Source organism: Trichomonas vaginalis, chromosome II (assembly GCF_026262505.1).
Source record: "Trichomonas vaginalis G3 chromosome II, whole genome shotgun sequence".
NCBI classification, from domain to species: domain Eukaryota; phylum Parabasalia; order Trichomonadida; family Trichomonadidae; genus Trichomonas; species Trichomonas vaginalis.
This window is the reverse complement of record NC_067204.1, coordinates 7,510,176-7,530,973: the sequence shown is the minus strand read 5'-3', so window position 1 is coordinate 7,530,973 and position 20,798 is coordinate 7,510,176. Positions and strand designations below refer to the sequence as shown.

The window sequence follows — 20,798 nt, the reverse complement described above, 5'->3', positions numbered from 1 at the left end:
GAACACCACATGTAGATGAACAAAAGCTAACATTATATTTAGATTATTATAGATATAAAAGATATAATGCAATAGAAAAAACGAGAATAGTATATTATTATACAGATGACAGAAATAAATATTATAGTCAAGATTTTACCTACCCTGAAAACATAAGATTATATTATAAAAAATATTCTGACACAAACCAGAAGAAACCTGAAATAGTTGCACTATATTTTAAGTTCAAAAGAGACAATCCTATAATATCTCATATGTTTGATTTAATGAACCCAGTAGGTTCTATTTATACATCTATGGATGCAAGAGGTCCTCAAGTAATGTTTGGTGTTGGTGCATGGGAACAAATAGTCGACAGGTTTTTGTATTGTGCAAACTCTTCAAAGGAAACAGGTGGAAGTAAAACGATTTCAGGTGAAAATTTACCTGCACACAGTCATTACATATATTTAAGTACATCTCAAGCAGGTTGGCATAGTCATAGATATTGGGATTGGTCAGGAATGACAAAAGGTAAAGGATATGATGTTAAAGACGACGTTAAGTTTGCTATAAATTGTTACTGGAATAACACGCAGGGAGAAGGAAACCATACACATTTCGTTTCAGGATATACACAAACAACGGGACAAAGTAAAGGAGTATATAAGAATTTCCGAAAAAGTGACACCCAAAAAGTGACACTTTCAATAGGGAGTAACACTTAAAAAGTGACAATTTAAAATTCACAATAAATAAAAATAATAAATTTTTTAGTCTATTAAATTATTCTTTTCTTTGAAATCCTCCAAAAATTCTTCGAAATGTTCTAAAATATAACCTGGAGAATTATAACAAAATTCATTAATTTCTAACATATACGTATCTAACAATTCATTTGGAATTTCAAACGATCTTAAATATGTAATTGAATTTTGTATCTTCTCATTTATTTGAGAAAGTTTTTCTTCAGCATTTTCCAATAAAAATCTTAATGGATTCAAATTGGCTTCTTGATTCTGAACAAAATTTAATACTTGGTATAAACGTGATTGAACTTCTCTTTTCAATTTTGTTTTATAATCTGTCAATCGAGGCTCGCGAATTCTAATTGAAGGAATAAAACCTGTTTGAAGTAAATCGTTTTTAATACGATAAAAGTAATTGGGTGCAACTTCTTCTAAAAGATTTTTGACAAAAACATCAATTCTTTGATTTTTAACGCAGCCAAAATCGTGATATTTTATCTTTTTAAATAAAGATTCAGAAACGTTATTCACAACGGTTAATTCATTTGGTCTGGCAGCGGCTATCCACATCATAGCCAACAATTCCTTATACAAAATTCAAAAACTTGGGTGCAATCAGTTCTGATTGCACCCAAGTTTTTGAACTTTCTTGAGGGAATTAAAGGGTGAGAGATTTATAGTCTATCTATATATCTCCCACCCTCTAATTCCCTCCCTGACAGCGGGAAACTTTGTCTGAATGTTAAACTATTCAGACAAAGTTTCCCACTGTTTGCGAAGGAATTGTTGGCTATGATGTACTGATTCATGATCAGTACATCATAGCCAACAATTCCTTATATAAAGTTCAAAAACTTGGGTGCAATCAGAACTGATTGCACCCAAGTTTTTGAACTTTCTTGAGGGAATTAAAGGGTGAGAGATTTATAGTCTATCTATATATCTCCCACCCTCTAATTCCCTCCCTGACAGCGGGAAACTTTGTCTGAATGTTAAACTATTCAGACAAAGTTTCCCACTGTTTGCGAAGGAATTGTTGGCTATGATGTACTGATTCATGATCAGTACATCATAGCCAACAATTCCTTATATAAAGTTCAAAAACTTGGGTGCAATCAGAACTGATTGCACCCAAGTTTTTGAACTTTCTTGAGGGAATGGAAGAGTAAGAGGTATACATTATGAATATATACCTCTTACCATTCCATTCCCTCTCTGACAGCGGGAAACTTTGTCTGAATGTTAACTATTCAGACAAAGTTTCCCGCTTGTCAGCGAAAGAATTGTTCCATCTGGTGCATAGAGTGTGAATCTATGCACCAAATGGAGCAAGTCCTCGCGAAATTGCCAAACTTGCGTCGCATTTCAAAGATTGTGACCCAAATTTTTGGCGATTTCTAGTAGAGATGGAGTATTTTGAGTCACTGACCTATATGCAGTGGCTCAAAGGGCTCCATCTCTACTTTGAAGCAAGGAAACTTTCCTCGAAATTTTGATAATTTGAAGAAAGTTTTCAAGCAATTAACAAAGGATTACTCGCTATGAGGTTAAAAATTCTAGATTTTCACCTCATAGCGAGAGCTTCCCTTTCATTGCTTGAAAACTTTCCCCAGCTTCAAAATTGGGGAAAGGGCTGTAAAGTCGACTCCGATACCAGCAGGTACCAGAGTATTTAAAAGAGAAGCCCTCGTACGAGTTTCTATGAAGACCTTCTCATTCAAGAAGATCTTAATAGAAATCGTACGAGGGCATTGGAAACTCGCGTCTGGTACATGTTGGTACCAGAGTGTTTGAGATTTGAAGACTCTGGTACTAACATGTACCAGAATTTATGATGAATTTAAGATGGACCATTATAAAATGGTAGCGGTTTGTTTCAAAAAATTTTAGATGAGATTTGCATAGATATAGATTATATGATTTATACATATGAAAAATAATATATAAAAATATAATTTTGAGATAATTATGTAAATAATATTTTAAATATTTGAATTTGAGGTATAATTTTATAGTAAAATATATTATAAAGAGTATTTATATAAATATTGTAAAATAATATAAGTAATAAAAATTGAGACCCCCTCCCTGTTTTTGATGTTTTGTCACTTTTTCGGTAATTCTTATTGTTTCTTACTGGAATAACACGCAGGGAGAAGGAAACCATACACATTTCGTTTCAGGATATACACAAACAACGGGACAAAGTAAAGAATACATGCCACCTTACATGACAGTTTACGCATGGTATAGAATTGCTTAGTCGTCATTTTCAACTTCTTTAGCATATTCGTCAGGAGTTGTCTTATATTTGTTAGGAACTGTCTTTGAAAGTATACCACCTTGAACTTTGACAAGTTTGAAACGAGGTCTGACAATAGTAGTTTTATCTTCTGCTTGCAGTGTGTACATTTTGCCATGTTTTCCTAAAACTTCATAATATTCTCTTGTATACTTTCTTCTATTTTTACGAACACGAATGTGAGTACGTGTCGGGTTCCCATTGTTGTCATAGTCAATAGTATTTTCATATGGGTCGCGTTTAGGTATTTCTATTTTTACTTTGTCACCTTTCTGAAGTTTGAAGCCCGGCATTCTTTCTTGTTTGTCTCTTTTGACTAAATTATTAAATATATAGTCTTTCTCTAAGTCAGGGTTGTTTTTCATTTCTTCGGGGGAGTGGTTTCCCAAACCTTTTTGTTTACGGTTATTGTAAATATTTAAAACTTGTCTCATCTTTGCCATGGAGAAGTGTCTATATTTGTCGTCATATGACATTTCATTTGCTTCACCACCTTGTGGTTGGTTTAAGTCTCTTAACATTTTTATACATCCGTCAATGACACCAAGAGCAGAATGGTTTTGGTCGACAATGAAATATTGGTTTACATTTTTTGAACGCAGATAGTTTTTTACATCATGTGATTTGAAAGAACTTTCACAGTCAGATGTCAGTTTTGTTGGATGGTATTTGTCAACGAATATTGTCAAAGCTGCTAAGATATCTAAAATAGCTTTGGACTGTAATGGTATGGCTTCACAGTATCTTGTGTTTTGACCAACAAATATTAACCAGTATGGTGGTCCATCTTCTCTATACCTCGGAATGTTTTCCAAGATATCCATAAACCAAGTATTTGGTGTTGAACTAAAGATTTTTATCATGAGTGCTTTCTTTGTCGCTTTAGAAACATAGGGGTCCTTGTTCGGATTCGTCATTTTTTACCCTATAAGAAATGGGTTTATTTGGCGCATTAGCAGGAGTCGCATCTAGATTTTTACCCGCAGTGGGAACAATAGCCAGAGGTGTATTTGGAGTTGGAAGGAAGATTTTGAGTACATTAGGTATACTTAAAGAGAAAGCACAACCTATTATACAAACTGTACAGAAAGGTTGGGATGTAGCACGAGATGAAACAAATCTTATTCCAAATCCTGAAACAAGAGGAAAAGTTCAAGGATGGATGGACAATGTAGGAAGACAAGCAGGAAACTATTATAACAAAGCAAATGACTACTATAACCAAGCAGGACACTATATGGACCAAGGTGAAAGATTCTTTAACAGAGGATATAACCATGCACAACAATGGGTAAGCAATAACCAACCGCAACCACCTCAAACTTGGGAAATGTAAGGTTTTTAACTAGGATGAAATGAACAATGCAGCATTGAGACAAATGAGTTCAAGATGGATTTGTCGGCTTCCAGCATTTAAACCGATACCATATAGTCAGGCTCAGCATGTGAAACTGAATGATATTATTAAAGGAACCATCCCACCTCCACAACAACAACCAGTTGAAACAAACCAAATTAAAATTTTTTACTGAGATGAAATGACCGAAGAAGTTGAAACGGTAGATTTGACACCACAAACAAAAAGTTCAGAACCATTGTCAAAACCTGTCAAAGAACTTACAGATGAAGAGAAAAATTCAATAATAGAAAGTGCCAGGTCTGGAAATACAAACCCTAACTATAAAGTCACTTTTCATAGAAATGGAACGGCTAGTATCTCAAAAAAGAAACAGACTCTCACAAATAAAATATTGAAGTCTGAAGGAGCTTTCGAGACAACAGATGGAAAAGTTTACTTCACTGCAACAGTTCATTATAGAACATCTCATTGACTTAGAGTCGAAATATTCTAAACTTTACAACAAACACAAAAAGTTGAAAGGAAAACAAAAACAAATGGCATATGATATTTATGAAGATGTTGACGACACAACTGTTCCTGCAAGTGAAGTAAAGTCAGAGGAACCGAAAAGTGACGAAAAACCGATAGAAGAAGAAAAACCAAAAACTGAAGATAAACCAAAACCAAAGTTTAGTTTCCAAACTAAACCAAGTCAACCTTCATTAGCTGGTATGGGTTGGCGTCAAAGACTTATGGCAGCAGGCGGTTATGTAAAGTAAAGAAAAAAATATTTTTTTATTTTTATAAAAATGCCACCATATCGAATGGATAGAAAGTCTGCTAGAATAAAAGCAGAGTTACAAAGATATGGTTGGAGAGTTTCGAAGAAGTTTAAATATAAGAAAGGAAGACCCATAAAAGTCTATGACAAACTGGCTGGTCTGACCTACGAATTAGATTTGGAAACAGCACGTGCCAATTATCCAAACAGACTAGAGAGGTTAGAAGAAGAACGTCTTATGGACATGCCTTTCGATGTTAGTGAACCTCAAGTTGAAGGAAACTTGTTTGTTAGATGAGAAATATGAAATTCACTGTTGTGAGTCATTTGAAGTCAGAAACAAAAAGACAAAAAGAGTTTTAAGCGAATGGGAGCGAAATGACGGATATGCTATTATGAAGATGGGTGGAAAACACTATCTTAAACATGTTGTCATTGCAACTCATTTTATACTGAATCCTAACAATTTACCTTTTGTAGACCATATAAACCATAAAGAAACGACAATAGACTTGAAAACTTACGTTGGGTCACTCGTTCTGAAAACAATAAAACAAAGGCAAATTTGGAGATATTGTATTCGAATTTGTCGACGAACTAGAAGATGAAACAATTGAAATTACAGACTATGGCAAGCATACGTTTGAGTTTTACTATATAGCGAAGAACAAGACTCTTTCTACTTTTATACCGGCGTAAACTATAGGAAATTACAAGTATATTTTACTAAGGCGGGCTATGCTTATGTAAACACTAGAGATACAGATGGAAAATACGTTCAAATACTTCTTAACAAATTCAAGAAGCTATATGGCATACCATTTTAAAACAATATATTTTCCATATATTAAATGCTTCAGGTTGAAAAACAAAGAACAAAAGTAGCAGATACAAAACCGTTAGACTATATCTTTACAAATGCTGGTAGGACTATTTCAGATGAAGAAATTTCATCCCGAGCATACAGGTTTGACTATCCAATTCGTTGGCTTCAAAGTCCTTCAGATGCAAAGACAATAGGATTTAGAAGAGTTTTGTTTTCAAATAGAACTAACGCATTTATGTTCGCAGTATATTTTCATGGGCAGTATGAAGGTCCTGATGGTCTAATAGACAAATTTGACGAAATGAGAATCTTTACAGTTCGTTCAGACGAAAGTCTTGAGAAAACTCTAGATGACTTTCAAACTCAAATGAACAAATATTATTGGGAATTTCAAGAAAAATACGACTCTTTACTAAATGGAACATACTATCTGAAACTAGAATATGACAAGATGAACTCCACCGTTTCATTTCAAAAGATTGAAATTAACCCTCCAAGAGATACAGAGTTTTTATTTTGGGAAGTAGACAAACGTTCTTGGGCACAATTTCTTCGGTTACTAAACCAGAACGAACCATTACCACCAGATGGTCCATTTAAATTTATACTTCCACCAGCAGATTTGATGGTTTATAGAAACGTGTTTGACCCTCAAAATGTTATGTGTCATGCAAGTTTCAGTTCAAGCAACAATAGTTTTCTATGTATTGGTAAGGACCTTTATGACTTTGCTTCTAAATTCTACGAACCACCTAGTAACAGTTTCTCTGACTTTCAAGTTTGGTTCACAACAAATGGTGTGCAACATATTATTCCATTGTACTATGACTTTTATCTCGAATTGTCTTTCATATATAACTACGGAAAAGTGCTGAAAAAGTATTGAATGTGAAGATATTAGAAAATAACATTTTTTCTAACATCGTAGAAAACTCATGAAAACAATTTATTTTTGACACTTTCACAAAAAACATAAAAAAGTGAGTTAAAATGAGATGTTTACTGAACTGGTTGGATGTCGCCTTCTGAGGTTATGTAGAACGGCTGACCCGAGAAGTGGAACAGTGCTCTGAGAATTTGTATAATTCGTGGAATTGGACTCTCTCTGTTTGGAAGTTGTATCCATGGGCGCTTTGCAAAGAACTTGAGAAGAGCTTCTTTCTTCATCTCCTTTATGTCGTCGAAAGGAGTGCCTTCTGGTACCTCAATTGGAATTCCAGTCGAAATCTCGAGATTCAAGGCAGCCCTTCCCGTTATCCAACCGTTAACAAGCTTGCCTTTTACATTCTGCCTGAGGAAGTCTTTAACAAGCTCGTTAATTTCAATTAGGTAAATTGCCTCGTCAAGTCTTTCTTGCATTCCAAGTTCTTCCATCCGACAGGAAAATATTTTCCCGACAAAGGGAAAAATTTTTCCCGACAACAGGAAGAACTCTTCCAGTTGTCCGTCCGTAAACCATTCAAATTTTCGAAAATTGAGAACTTTTTGGTCGAACTTCAGAAAAAGTTTTTCCTTCCGACAGAAAAAGTTTTTCCTTCCGACAGAAAAAGTTCTTCCATCCGACAGGAAAAATTTTTCCTTCCGACAGGACACAAACGGATGACTGACGTTCCTCTTCCTGAATGCCTTCCAAAGCCAGAAGAACCGAAAGCTGCAGAACCACAACAGTCTCCTCAGCAACCTCAGTTCCAGCAAGTACCTCCGAATTACTACCAATTTCCACCTCAAGGTTACTACCCACCACAAGGCTTCCCGAACTACCCTCCTCAGCCTATGCCTTACTTCCCCAACCCTTGGTTGTTCCAGCAAGCTCCACCCCAGCAATTCCAATTCCAATCTCAATCGAAGAGAGACCAAGACTTCGAAGAAGGTCTGAACCGCTTACGCAAAGAGTATGCTACAGCTCCAATTGAGAGAAAGTTGTTCCCGGACCAAAAAATAATGTTTAGGGTAGATGGTTAGATCTAACCCGATATCTACCCTCATTTCTACCCTCATGAATTTCCTTAAGACAGAAAAAATAAAGTTAGTTTTATTTTTATTTATTTTTTTATTTTGTATGTAAGAACAGTAATGTCAGTCGAAGCAAAAACGTTCACGAACAAATCTAATGGCGAAACATTCACAAAGGCACTTATAACGGTATTGAAGTCTTACGTAGAGACAAGTATGGTTACATTAATGCAACAAATATGTGTCAGCAGTTTAGGAAAGACTTTAGAAAGTTGTTGGAAAATAAGTCCTGGGAAGAGTATTATAAGGCATTTTGTGAAGAATATAGCAACCGCCGGAATTCGGACTGTTGCTTTTTATACAAAATTCATGCAGGAAATTCTTGAGTTTTGGTTGAAAGAATACGGTGGAGCCAAAAGTGGCTCGACCTCAAAACAAGCATTTTATGAGCTTACTAAGGGCGTTATAAATGAATTCAAAGGTATTTACATACATCCTGACCTCGTTCATTTTGTTGCTGAATTCAGCAAAAATAATTTTTAGGGTAGATGGTTAGATCTAACCCGATTTCTACCCTCAGCCGCTAAGCGGCGAGACCCAAAGATCTTGAATTTTCATGAATTTTATATATTAATGTTTTCGTTAAGCCACTTTGTGCCGTCGAGTATCAATGAAAAAAAGAATATGGAGAAACCGCACTTTAATATGCAGCAGCAAATAATAGAAAAGAAACAGCGAATTTCTTATTTCACATGGTGCGAGTATCAATGAAAAAAAATGAATATGGAGAAACCGCACTTTATATTGCAGCAGAAAATAATAATAAAGAAACAGCCGAATTTCTTATTCACATGGTGCGAGTATCAATGAAAAAATGAATATGGAGAAACCGCACTTTATATTTGCAGCAGCAAATAATAGAAAAGAAAACAGCCGAATTTCTTATTTCACATGGTGCGAATATCAATGACAAAGATAAATATGGAGAAACCGCACTTTATATTGCAGCAGCAAATAATAGAAAAGAAACAGCCGAATTTCTTATTTCACATGGTGCGAGTATCAATGAAAAAAATGAATATGGAGAAACCGCACTTTATATTGCAGCAGCAAATAATAGAAAAGAAACAGCCGAATTTCTTATTTCACATGGTGCGAATATCAATGACAAAGATAAATATGGAGAAACCGCACTTTATATTGCAGCAGCAAATAATAGAAAAGAAACAGCCGAATTTCTTATTTCACATGGTGCGAGTATCAATGACAAAGATAAATATGGAGAAACCCACTTTATATTGCAGCAGCAAATAATAGAAAAGAAACAGCCGATTCTTATTTCACATGGTGCGAGTATCAATGAAAAAAATGAATATGGAGAAACCGCACTTTATATTGCAGCAGCAAAATAATAATAAAGAAACAGCCGAATTTCTTATTTCACATGGTGCGAGTATCAATGAAAAATAAATATGGAGAAACCGCACTTTATATTGCAGCAGCAAATAATAGAAAAGAAACAGCCGAATTTCTTATTTCACATGGTGCGAATATCAATGACAAAGATAAATATGGAGAAACCGCACTTTATATTGCAGCAGCAAATAATAGAAAAGAAACAGCCGAATTTCTTATTTCACATGGTGCGAGTATCAATGAAAAAATGAATATGGAGAAACCGCACTTTATATTGCAGCAGCAAATAATGAAAAGAAACAGCCGAATTTCTTATTTCACATGGTGCGATATCAATGAAAAGATAAATATGGAGAAACCGCACTTTATATTGCAGCAGCAAATAATAGAAAAGAAACAGCCGAATTTCTTATTTCACATGGTGCGAGTATCAATGAAAAAAATGAATATGGAGAAACCGCACTTTATATTGCAGCAGCAAATAATAAGAAAAGAAACAGCCGAATTTCTTATTTCACATGGTGCGAATATCAATGACAAAGATAAATATGGAGAAACCGCACTTTATATTGCAGCAGCAAATAATAGAAAAGAAACAGCCGAATTTCTTATTTAACATGGTGCGAGTATCAATGAAAAATGAAATATGGAGAACCGCACTTTATATTGCAGCAGCAAATAATAGAAAAGAAACAACCGAATTTCTTATTTCACATGGTGCGAATATCAATGACAAAGATAAATATGGAGAAACCGCACTTTATATTGCAGCAGCAAATAATAGAAAAGAAACAGCCGAATTTCTTATTTCACATGGTGCGAGTACAATGAAAAAAATGAATATGGAGAACCCGCACTTTATATTGCAGCAGCAAATAATAGAAAAGAAACACCGAATTTCTTATTTCACATGGTGCGAAATATCAATGACAAAGATAAATATGGAGAAACCGCACTTTATATTGCAGCACAAATAATAGAAAAGAAACAGCCGAATTTCTTATTTCACATGGTGCGAGTATCAATGAAAAAAATAAATATGGGAAACCGCACTTTATATTGCAGCAGCAAATAATAAGAAAAGAAACAGCCGAATTTCTTATTTCACATGGTCGAATATCAATGAAAAAAAATGAATATGGAGAAACCGCCACTTTATATTGCAGCAGCAAATATAAGAAAAAGAACAACCGAATTTCTTATTTCACATGGTGCGAGTATCAATGACAAAGATAAATATGGAGAAACCGCACTTTATATTGCAGCAGCAAATAATAGAAAAGAAACAGCCGAATTTCTTATTTCACATGGTGCGAGTATCAATGAAAAAAATGAATATGGAGAAACCGCACTTTATATTGCAGCAGCAAATAATAATAAAGAAACAGCCGAATTTCTTATTTCACATGGTGCGAATATCAATGACAAAGATAAATATGGAGAAACCGCACTTTATATTGCAGCAGCAAATAATAGAAAAGAAACAGCCGAATTTCTTATTTCACATGGTGCGAATATCAATGACAAAGATAAATATGGAGAAACCGCACTTTATATTGCAGCAGCAAATAATAATAAAGAAACAGCCGAATTTCTTATTTCACATGGTGCGAGTATCAATGAAAAAAATGAATATGGAGAAACCGCACTTTATATTGCAGCAGCAAATAATAGAAAAGAAACAGCCGAATTTCTTATTTCACATGGTGCGAATATCAATGACAAAGATAAATATGGAGAAACCGCACTTTATATTGCAGCAGCAAATAATAGAAAAGAAACAGCCGAATTTCTTATTTCACATGGTGCGAAGTATCAATGAAAAAAATGAATATGGAGAAACCGCACTTTATATTGCAGCAGCAAATAATAGAAAAGAAACAGCCGAATTTCTTATTTCACATGGTGCGAATATCAATGACAAAGATAATAATGGAGAACCGCACTTTATATTGCAGCAGCAAAATATAAAAAGAAACAGCCGAATTTCTTATTTCACATGGTGCGAGTATCAATGAAAAATAAATATGGAGAAACCGCACTTTATATTGCAGCAGCAAATAATAGAAAAGAACACCGAATTTCTTATTTCACATGGTGCGAATATCAATGACAAAGATAAATATGGAGAAACCGCACTTTATATTGCAGCAGCAAATAATGAAAGAAACAGCCGAATTTCTTATTTCACATGGTGCGAGTATCAATGAAAAAAAATGAATATGGAGAAACCGCACTTTATATTGCAGCAGCAAATAATAGAAAAGAAACAGCCGAATTTCTTATTTCACATGGTGCGAGTATCAATGACAAAGATAAATATGGAGAAACCGCACTTTATATTGCAGCAGCAAATAATAGAAAAGAAACAGCCGAATTTCTTATTTCACATGGTGCGAGTATCAATGAAAAAAAATGAATATGGAGAAACCGCACTTTATATTGCAGCAGCAAAATATAGAAAAGAAACAGCCGAATTTCTTATTTCACATGGTGCGAGTATCAATGAAAAAAAATGAATATGGAGAAACCGCACTTTATATTGCAGCAGCAAATAATAATAAAGAAACAGCCGAATTTCTTATTTCACATGGTGCGAGTATCAATGACAAAGATAAATATGGAGAAACGCGACTTTATATTGCAGCAGCAAATAATAGAAAGAGAAACAGCCGAATTTCTTTTTTCACATGGTGCGAATATCAATGACAAAGATAAATATGGAGAAACCGCACTTTATATTGCAGCAGCAAATAATAGAAAAGAAACAGCCGAATTTCTTATTTCACATGGTGCGAGTATCAATGAAAAAAATGAATATGGAGAAACCGCACTTTATATTGCAGCAGCAAATAATAGAAAAGAAACAACCGAATTTCTTATTTCACATGGTGCGAATATCAATGACAAAGATAAATATGGAGAAACCGCACTTTATATTGCAGCAGCAAATAATAGAAAAGAAACAGCCGAATTTCTTATTTCACATGGTGCGAGTATCAATGAAAAAAATGAATATGGAGAAACCGCACTTTATATTGCAGCAGCAAATAATAATAAAGAAACAGCCGAATTTCTTATTTCACATGGTGCGAGTATCAATGACAAAGATAAATATGGAGAAACCGCACTTTATATTGCAGCAGCAAATAATAAAAGAAACAGCCCGAATTTCTTATTTCACCATGGTGCGAATATCAATGACAAAAGATAAATATGGAGAAACCGCACTTTATATTGCAGCAGCAAATAATAGAAAAGAAACAGCCGAATTTCTTATTTCACATGGTGCGAGTATCAATGAAAAAAATGAATATGGAGAAACCGCACTTTATATTGCAGCAGCAAATAATAGAAAAGAAACAGCCGAATTTCTTATTTCACATGGTGCGAATATCAATGAAAAAAGATAAATATGGAGAAACCGCACTTTATATTTGCAGCAGAAAATAATAAGAAAAGAAACAGCCGAATTTCTTATTTCACATGGTGCGAATATCAATGACAAAGATAATATGGGAGAAACCGCACTTTATATTGCAGCAGCAAATAATAGAAAAAGAAACAGCCGAATTTTCTTATTTCACATGGTGCGAATATCAATGACAAAGATAAATAATGGAGAAACCGCAACTTTATATTGCAGCAGCAAATAATAGAAAGAAACAGCCGAATTTCTTATTTCACATGGTGCGAGTATCAATGAAAAAAATGAATATGGAGAAAACCGCACTTTATATTGCAGCAGCAAATAATAGAAAAGAAACAGCCGAATTTCTTATTTCACATGGTGGCGAGTATATCAATGAAAAAAATGAAATATGGAGAAACCGCACTTTATATTGCAGCAGCAAAATATAATAAAGAAACAGCCGAATTTCTTATTTCACATGGTGCGAATATCAATGAAAAAAATGAATATGGAGAAACCGCACTTTATAATTGCAGCAGCAAATAATAGAAAAGAAAACAGCCGAATTTCTTATTTCAACATGGTGCGAATATCAATGACAAAGATAAATATGGAGAAACCGCACTTTATATGCAGCAGCAAATAATAGAAAAGAAACAGCCGAATTTCTTATTTCACATGGTGCAATATCAATGACAAAGAATAAATATGGAGAAACCGCACTTTAATATTGCAGCAGCAAATAATAGAAAAGAAACAGCCGAATTTCTTTTTCACATGGTGCGAATATCAATGAAAAAAAATGAAAATATGGAGAAACCGCACTTTATATTGCAGCAGCAAATAAATAGAAAAGAAACAGCCGAATTTCTTATTTCACATGGTGCGAAGTATAAATGAAAAAGATAAATATGGAGAAACCGCACTTTATATTGCAGCAGCAAAATAATAATAAAAGAAACAGCCGAATTTTCTTATTTCACATGGTGCGAATATCAATGACAAAAGATAAATATGGAGAAACCGCACTTTATATTGCAGCAGCAAATAATAGAAAAGAAACAGCCGAATTTCTTATTTCACATGGTGCGATAATCAATGACAAAGATAAATATGGAGAAACCGCACTTTATATTGCAGCAGCAAATAATAGAAAAAGAAACAGCCGAATTTCTTATTTCACATGGTGCGAGTATCAATGAAAAAAATGATAATGGAGAAACCGCACTTTATATTGCAGCAGCAAATAATAGATAAAGAAACAGCCGCAATTTCTTATTTCACATGGTGCGAATATCAATGACAAAGATAAATATGGAGAAACCGCACTTTATATTGCAGCAGCAAATAATAGAAAAGAAACAGCCGAATTTCTTATTTCACATGGTGGCGAATATCAATGACAAAGATAAATATGGAGAAACCGCACTTTATATTGCAGCGCAGAAAATAATAGAAAAGAAACAGCCGAATTTTCTTATTTCACATGGTGCGAATATCAATGACAAAGATAAATATGGAGAAACCGCACTTTATATTGCAGCAGCAAATAATAGAAAAGAAACAGCCGAATTTCTTATTTCACATGGTGCGAATATCATGAAAAAGATAAATATGGAGAAACCGCACTTTATATTGCAGCAGCAAATAATAGAAAAGAAACAGCCGAATTTCTTATTTCACATGGTGCGATATCAATGAAAAAAAATGAAATATGGAGAAACCGCACTTTATATTGCAGCAGCAAATAATAGAAAGAAACAGCCGAATTTCTTATTTCACATGGTGCGAATATCAATGACAAAGATAAATATGGAGAAACCGCACTTTATATTGCAGCAGCAAATAATAGAAAAGAAACAGCCGAATTTCTTATTTCACATGGTGCGAATATCAATGACAAAGATAAATATGGAGAAACCGCACTTTATATTGCAGCAGCAAATAATAATAAAGAAACAGCCGAATTTCTTATTTCACATGGTGCGAATATCAATGAAAAGATAAATATGGAGAAACCGCACTTTATATTGCAGCAGCAGCAAATAATAGAAAAAGAAACAGCCGAATTTCTTATTTCACCATGGTGCGAATATCAATGACAAAATAAATATGGAAAAACCGCACTTTATATTGCAGCAGCAAATAATAGAAAAAGAACAGCCGAATTTCTTATTTCACATGGTGCGAAGTATCAATGAAAAAAAAATAATATAGGAAACCGCACTTTATATTGCAGCCAGCAAATAATAGAAAAGAAACAGCCGAATTTCTTATTTCACATGGTGCGAATATCAATGAAAAGATAAATATGGAGAAACCGCACTTTATATTGCAGCAGCAAATAATAGAAAAGAAACAGCCGAATTTCTTATTTCACATGGTGCGAATATCAATGAAAAAAATGATATGGAGAAACCGCACTTTATATTGCAGAGCAGTCAGACAATAAAGAAAGAAACAGCGAATTTCTTATTTCACATGGTGCGAATATCAATGCAAAAATAATAATGGAGAAACCGCACTTTATATTGCAGCAGCAAATAATAGAAAAGAAACAGCCGAATTTCTTATTTCACATGGTGCGAATATCAATGAAAAAAATGAATATGGAGAAACCGCACTTTATATTGCAGCAGCAAATAATAAAAGAAACACCCGAATTTCTTATTTCACATGGTGCGAAATCAATGAAAAAGATAAATATGGAGAAACCGCACTTTATATTGCAGCAGCAAATAATAGAAAAGAAACAGCCGAATTTCTTATTTCACATGGTGCGAATATCAATGACAAAGATAAATATGGAGAAACCGCACTTTATATTGCAGCAGCAAATAATAGAAAAGAAACAGCCCGAATTTCTTATTTCACATGGTGCGAATATCAATGAAAAAAATGAATATGGAGAAACCGCACTTTATATTGCAGCAGCAAATAATAGAAAAGAAACAGCCGAATTTCTTATTTCACATGGTGCGAATATCAATGACAAAGATAAATATGGAGAAACCGCACTTTATATTGCAGCAGCAAATAATAGAAAAGAAACAGCCGAATTTCTTATTTCACATGGTGCGATATCAATGAAAAAAATAATATGGAGAAACCGCACTTTATATTGCAGCAGCAAATAATAGAAAAGAAACAGCCGAATTTCTTATTTCACATGGTGCGAATATCAATGACAAAGATAAATATGGAGAAACCGCACTTTATATTGCAGCAGCAAATAATAGAAAAGAAACAGCCGAATTTCTTATTTCACATGGTGCGAATATCAATGACAAAGATAAATATGGAGAAACCGCACTTATATTGCAGCAGCAAATAATAAAAAGAAACAGCCGAATTTCTTATTTCACATGGTGCGATATCAATGACAAAAAATAATATGGAGAAACCGCACTTTATATTGCAGCAGCAAATAATAGAAAAGAAACAGCCGATTTCTTATTTCACATGGTGCGATATCAATGAAAAAAAATGAATATGGAGAAACCGCACTTTATATTGCAGCAGCAAATAATAGAAAAAGAAACAGCCGAATTTCTTATTTCACATGGTGCGAATATCAATGACAAAGATAAATATGGAGAAACCGCACTTTATATTGGCAGCAGCAAATAATAAAGAAAAGAAACAGCCGAATTTCTTATTTCACATGGTGCGAATATCAATGACAAAGATAAATATGGAGAAACCGCACTTTATATTGCAGCAGCAAAATAATAGAAAAGAAACAGCCGAATTTCTTATTTCACATGTGCGAGTATCAATGAAAAAAATGAATATGGAGAAACCGCACTTTATATTGCAGCAGCAAATAATAGAAAAGAAACAGCCGAATTTCTTATTTCACATGGTGCGAATATCAATGACAAAGATAAATATGGAGAAACCGCACTTTATATTGCAGCAGCAAATAATAGAAAAGAAACAGCCGAATTTCTTATTTCACATGGTGCGAATATCAATGACAAAGATAAATATGGAGAAACCGCACTTTATATTGCAGCAGCAAATAATAGAAAAGAAACAGCCGAATTTCTTATTTCACATGGTGCGAATATCAATGACAAAGATAAATATGGAGAAACCGCACTTTATATTGCAGCAGCAAATAATAGAAAAGAAACAGCCGAATTTCTTATTTCACATGGTGCGAGTATCAATGAAAAAAATGAATATGGAGAAACCGCACTTTATATTGCAGCAGCAAATAATAGAAAAGAAACAGCCGAATTTCTTATTTCACATGGTGCGAATATCAATGACAAAGATAAATATGGAGAAACCGCACTTTATATTGCAGCAGCAAATAATAGAAAAGAAACAGCCGAATTTCTTATTTCACATGGTGCGAATATCAATGACAAAGATAAATATGGAGAAACCGCACTTTATATTGCAGCAGCAAATAATAGAAAAGAAACAGCCGAATTTCTTATTTCACATGGTGCGAATATCAATGACAAAGATAAATATGGAGAAACCGCACTTTATATTGCAGCAGCAAATAATAGAAAAGAAACAGCCGAATTTCTTATTTCACATGGTGCGAATATCAATGACAAAGATAAATATGGAGAAACCGCACTTTATATTGCAGCAGCAAATAATAGAAAAGAAACAGCCGAATTTCTTATTTCACATGGTGCGAATATCAATGACAAAGATAAATATGGAGAAACCGCACTTTATATTGCAGCAGCAAATAATAGAAAAGAAACAGCCGAATTTCTTATTTCACATGGTGCGAATATCAATGACAAAGATAAATATGGAGAAACCGCACTTTATATTGCAGCAGCAAATAATAGAAAAACACATGCCGAATCAATGCAAAAAAAAGTGGAAAATTGAGATATTTTTGATCGTCTTTTTTTACTTTTTTTCCACTCAAGAATGATCCAATAATATTCTTACATAAGATATTCTTTAGTTTTCTGGTATTTTCGAGGAAGATTTTCGGATTGATAGTAATATAATCGTTTGTTAGACGTGATGAGTTATATTATATTCATCCTCGTGAAATTGCACATGAATACATTGGGTGCAGTCTTCCAAAAATGCACTACATGTTTAGGAAGAGATTCAATTTGAATAGTATTACACCAACGAAATAAAATATGTAGAACAAAAAGTCGGCATTTCACAAATTTTGTTAATCTTCAGACAGAATTGAACTAAAAATACAAGCCTATTCAATGGAATATCATTGAAATGTGCAAGCAATTTGCTGAAACATTATTTTTGATTGCCAGTGGAGGATCAATCGTTTATCATGCTCTATTTATGCTAGAAATGCATTCTATTGTAGTATTATTTGCGGATCTTGCCAGATAATAAAACATATGAAGGAACCAATAGTCTGGCTTATATTTTACGTAATAATCTTTGAAATCAAAATTAATCATTCTCACTCAAATTTATTTGAATAAACTCAGTACTGATGATCAACAAACGTATTTTTTGATTAGAATAGAATAATTCAAAGCATTGCCAAAATGTTAATTGATTATATCCATATTTTCTCTTAACTGCATTTTCAATCTCATGAATTCGACCTTGTTATCATTTCAGAAAAGATTTTATGATAAAATGTCGCTACTAAACAATAAATGATAACTACCCTGATGGAATAAAAAAAAAAAAAAAAAAGGTAGTGGGGCTTCCAGGCACTTCGTGCCCTCTAGCCCATAAGAAATTTTTGTTTAGATTAAAATTAAAATTTTTATTCTGAAAATGTTTGCTTTAATGTTTTTTACGGATGGAAATGAACTGGATATCGTCTGAGTCTTCGCTTGTTTCCTCATCCTCTTCTTCTTCGCCCGAATTGTCTTCATCTTCACAATAACCAGATAAGAAGATGGTTATTTTGGTTTGTTCTGGTTTTTTGAGAAGCATTTTGGCTGTGCCAGTAAAAACGAACTCAAGATTTTGATAGAATTGTCTGCTTGAGTGAGTGAATTTGCATACTGTAAGTGGCATTGCAACTCGGTTTGCTTGAACAGATATTATTGAAACTTCTTCTCCATCTGGTATCCGTTCAGGAATATCTAAAGCGGCTGTTGTTATAATATGCATATTGTTTTCGTAATGCAATTTTGGATATATTTCGAATGGATGTGCAGCTACACCAGCTGGAGCAACAATGGAAAGATTCCAGGAGAAAGAACCGCGTTTGTTTTCATTCTTCTTTCCAATTGTAAGTTAAAGGATAAGGACGAAAGTCGTTGAGTGTTTCATATACGTTCCTCTTAAGTTTGGTTCACAGCAAATAATGAACTCGTCATTGCTGAAGAGATATCATAGTTGAAACATAGGCAAATTCGACAAGAAAAAGTCAACCATTACTGTCGGTTTTGAACTTTGTTTTCTAAGTGTTCGACTGTTGTTTATTATACTTTTGAAATATCTATCATAGTCATTGTTGTCTGTTAAAGGACAAATTGTTTGGATAAGCTGCAATGAGTCTTCTATATCTTGCTTCTGTTGTTGAGAATGAGAAACACCTTCTGGTTCTGTAGGAGTGTAATTTTAGTTGAACTTTGCGTTATGTTTGGTGTCTGATTTGATCTGATTGGACTGAACAACTTGAGCTTCTGTAGTTGTTGTAAGGTTGCTCTGATGTTTGTTCGACTTCTGCAGTTTCTTTTGGTTGAATTTGAGCTTCAATTTGTGTCGATTGGAGTCTGATTGGACTGAAACCTGTGTAACCTCTTTGGACATACTAAGTAAAGTATGAGGATATAAGTGTTTGACCTTTAAAAGAGCTTTTGTAAAAGAATTGTCAGTCATGCTACTACGTTGGTCTTGCATTAGACAAAAATGAACTGACCAGAAGTTTGTGGAAAATGAATATTGAATATAAAACGGTTTTCGTCAACGGAGACCCCCTATATTTTTTTATTTTTATTGAAAAGTCTCCGTTGGAAAAAAGGGCGTTTAATCTCAAATATTGAATGAAACTATAAACGTTTTTTTGTTTTCTATATATACTTTTTTGTCCAACGGTAAAACTTTTTACACAAACGGTTTTTGAGAGTCGTCGCCGTTGACTTTTTTTGTAGAGCACTCAAAATAGTATAACTTTGTCCGACAAGTAAGGTCTATCGTCGCTACAGGAAAAGTTACAGGCGTTCCAAAGAAGTACTTTGAAGAACCTTTTACCCCTTATAGAATGAGATCGGACGGTTTATTTTACAAAACTGACAACACTTTGACCGAGTAGTTTTTTGTTGCTGAACAAATAGTGTCATATAAACATCTGTCAAAAACCGTTTTTTACTTCACTTAAAATGCCACGTAAGCTACGTAAGAAATATACGTAAGAGGAAGGGAGCATTGAAACATCCAATAGTAAAACTAACACCACAAAACAGTTGCAACAACAATTATGAATGACCCCACTATGTTGCAACAAATGTCAAGCAACCCTATGCTTTTAAACCGAGTTTTGGTGCACAGAGTGGAGTTTAAGAGCGGCACTTTTAGCGAAAATGGCAGCTATGGTGGAGCTGCAGACGGAACAGCTTATAACCCTCAAAGTTCAAATGAATTTGAGTTCACTCAAAAATCAAATTAACAGATGTCAAAAAGTCAAACATAGACATACAGAAACAAATAAGTGAAAAGAAAAGAAACTAGAATATGACAGACACACAAAGAAACTCAATGAGTTAAACGTAGAGAAAAAGAAGAAAGAAGAAGAACTGAAAGAAACTAAGTACAGAGGAATATGCGCGAAAAAAAGTGTCAGAAAAGAAGCAGCAGAGTAGCAAAAATGAACAAGATATGTTAATAAATTTGAAAAACCATAACTACTCAATATAAGTACTGAATAGATGAAGAAATAAAACAAAAAGCCCTGAAGACATATAATGGATAGCGATGAGTATAAAAAAGAAGTTGAAGCAAATTAAAGGCAGAAAAACTTTTACAGTTGCAAAATCCAAATCGCGTACAGTATAAAAAATCTTAGCACAAGAAAGTAAAAATAACGACGCAGCCATATGCCAAAGGCAATGAAAAG

The 20,798-nt window shown here is 33.9% G+C and overlaps 8 protein-coding genes and 2 pseudogenes across 10 annotated transcripts, besides 2 other annotated features; 6 read left to right on the top strand and 4 right to left on the bottom strand.

Moving 5' to 3' along the window:
* Positions 1-4,084: part of a mobile genetic element that runs on past the window's edge.
* Positions 640-2,861: a mobile genetic element.
* TVAGG3_0502420 (uncharacterized protein) lies at positions 2,988-3,854 on the bottom strand (the record flags this gene model as incomplete). The annotated part of the gene is made up of 1 exon (XM_051236681.1): positions 2,988-3,854. One exon carries the CDS (start codon positions 3,852-3,854, stop codon positions 2,988-2,990), a length of 867 nt encoding a protein of 288 aa, XP_051094505.1.
* Positions 4,085-4,385: 301 nt separating the features above from the next.
* On the top strand, positions 4,386-4,549 carry TVAGG3_0502400 (uncharacterized protein; the record flags this gene model as incomplete). The annotated part of the gene is made up of 1 exon (XM_051236680.1): positions 4,386-4,549. A coding segment is annotated over one exon (164 nt), but the record flags the coding sequence as incomplete, so codon positions are not given.
* Positions 4,550-4,568: 19 nt separating this feature from the next.
* Positions 4,569-5,151, top strand: TVAGG3_0502390 (annotated as a pseudogene). Its single transcript has one exon. A coding segment is annotated over exon 1 (583 nt).
* Positions 5,152-5,407: 256 nt separating this feature from the next.
* Positions 5,408-5,980, top strand: TVAGG3_0502380 (annotated as a pseudogene). Its single transcript has one exon. A coding segment is annotated over exon 1 (573 nt).
* Positions 5,981-6,214: 234 nt separating this feature from the next.
* TVAGG3_0502370 (uncharacterized protein) lies at positions 6,215-6,865 on the top strand (the record flags this gene model as incomplete). The annotated part of the gene is made up of 1 exon (XM_051236679.1): positions 6,215-6,865. One exon carries the CDS (start codon positions 6,215-6,217, stop codon positions 6,863-6,865), a length of 651 nt encoding a protein of 216 aa, XP_051094503.1.
* Positions 6,866-6,978: 113 nt separating this feature from the next.
* TVAGG3_0502360 (uncharacterized protein) lies at positions 6,979-7,353 on the bottom strand (the record flags this gene model as incomplete). Its single annotated transcript, XM_051236678.1, has 1 exon — positions 6,979-7,353. One exon carries the CDS (start codon positions 7,351-7,353, stop codon positions 6,979-6,981), a length of 375 nt encoding a protein of 124 aa, XP_051094502.1.
* Positions 7,354-7,578: 225 nt separating this feature from the next.
* Positions 7,579-7,941, top strand: TVAGG3_0502350 (uncharacterized protein; the record flags this gene model as incomplete). Its single annotated transcript, XM_051236677.1, has 1 exon — positions 7,579-7,941. One exon carries the CDS (start codon positions 7,579-7,581, stop codon positions 7,939-7,941), a length of 363 nt encoding a protein of 120 aa, XP_051094501.1.
* An 8,780-nt stretch (positions 7,942-16,721) lies between these two features.
* TVAGG3_0502340 (ankyrin repeat and SOCS box-containing protein 6 family) lies at positions 16,722-17,672 on the top strand (the record flags this gene model as incomplete). The annotated part of the gene is made up of 1 exon (XM_001295791.1): positions 16,722-17,672. One exon carries the CDS (start codon positions 16,722-16,724, stop codon positions 17,670-17,672), a length of 951 nt encoding a protein of 316 aa, XP_001295792.1.
* Positions 17,673-18,517: 845 nt separating this feature from the next.
* On the bottom strand, positions 18,518-18,850 carry TVAGG3_0502330 (uncharacterized protein; the record flags this gene model as incomplete). The annotated part of the gene is made up of 1 exon (XM_051236676.1): positions 18,518-18,850. The coding sequence occupies one exon, from the start codon at positions 18,848-18,850 to the stop codon at positions 18,518-18,520; it is 333 nt and encodes a 110-aa protein (XP_051094500.1).
* A 453-nt stretch (positions 18,851-19,303) lies between these two features.
* Positions 19,304-19,585, bottom strand: TVAGG3_0502320 (uncharacterized protein; the record flags this gene model as incomplete). The annotated part of the gene is made up of 1 exon (XM_051236675.1): positions 19,304-19,585. The coding sequence occupies one exon, from the start codon at positions 19,583-19,585 to the stop codon at positions 19,304-19,306; it is 282 nt and encodes a 93-aa protein (XP_051094499.1).
* Positions 19,586-20,798: the final 1,213 nt, after the last annotated feature.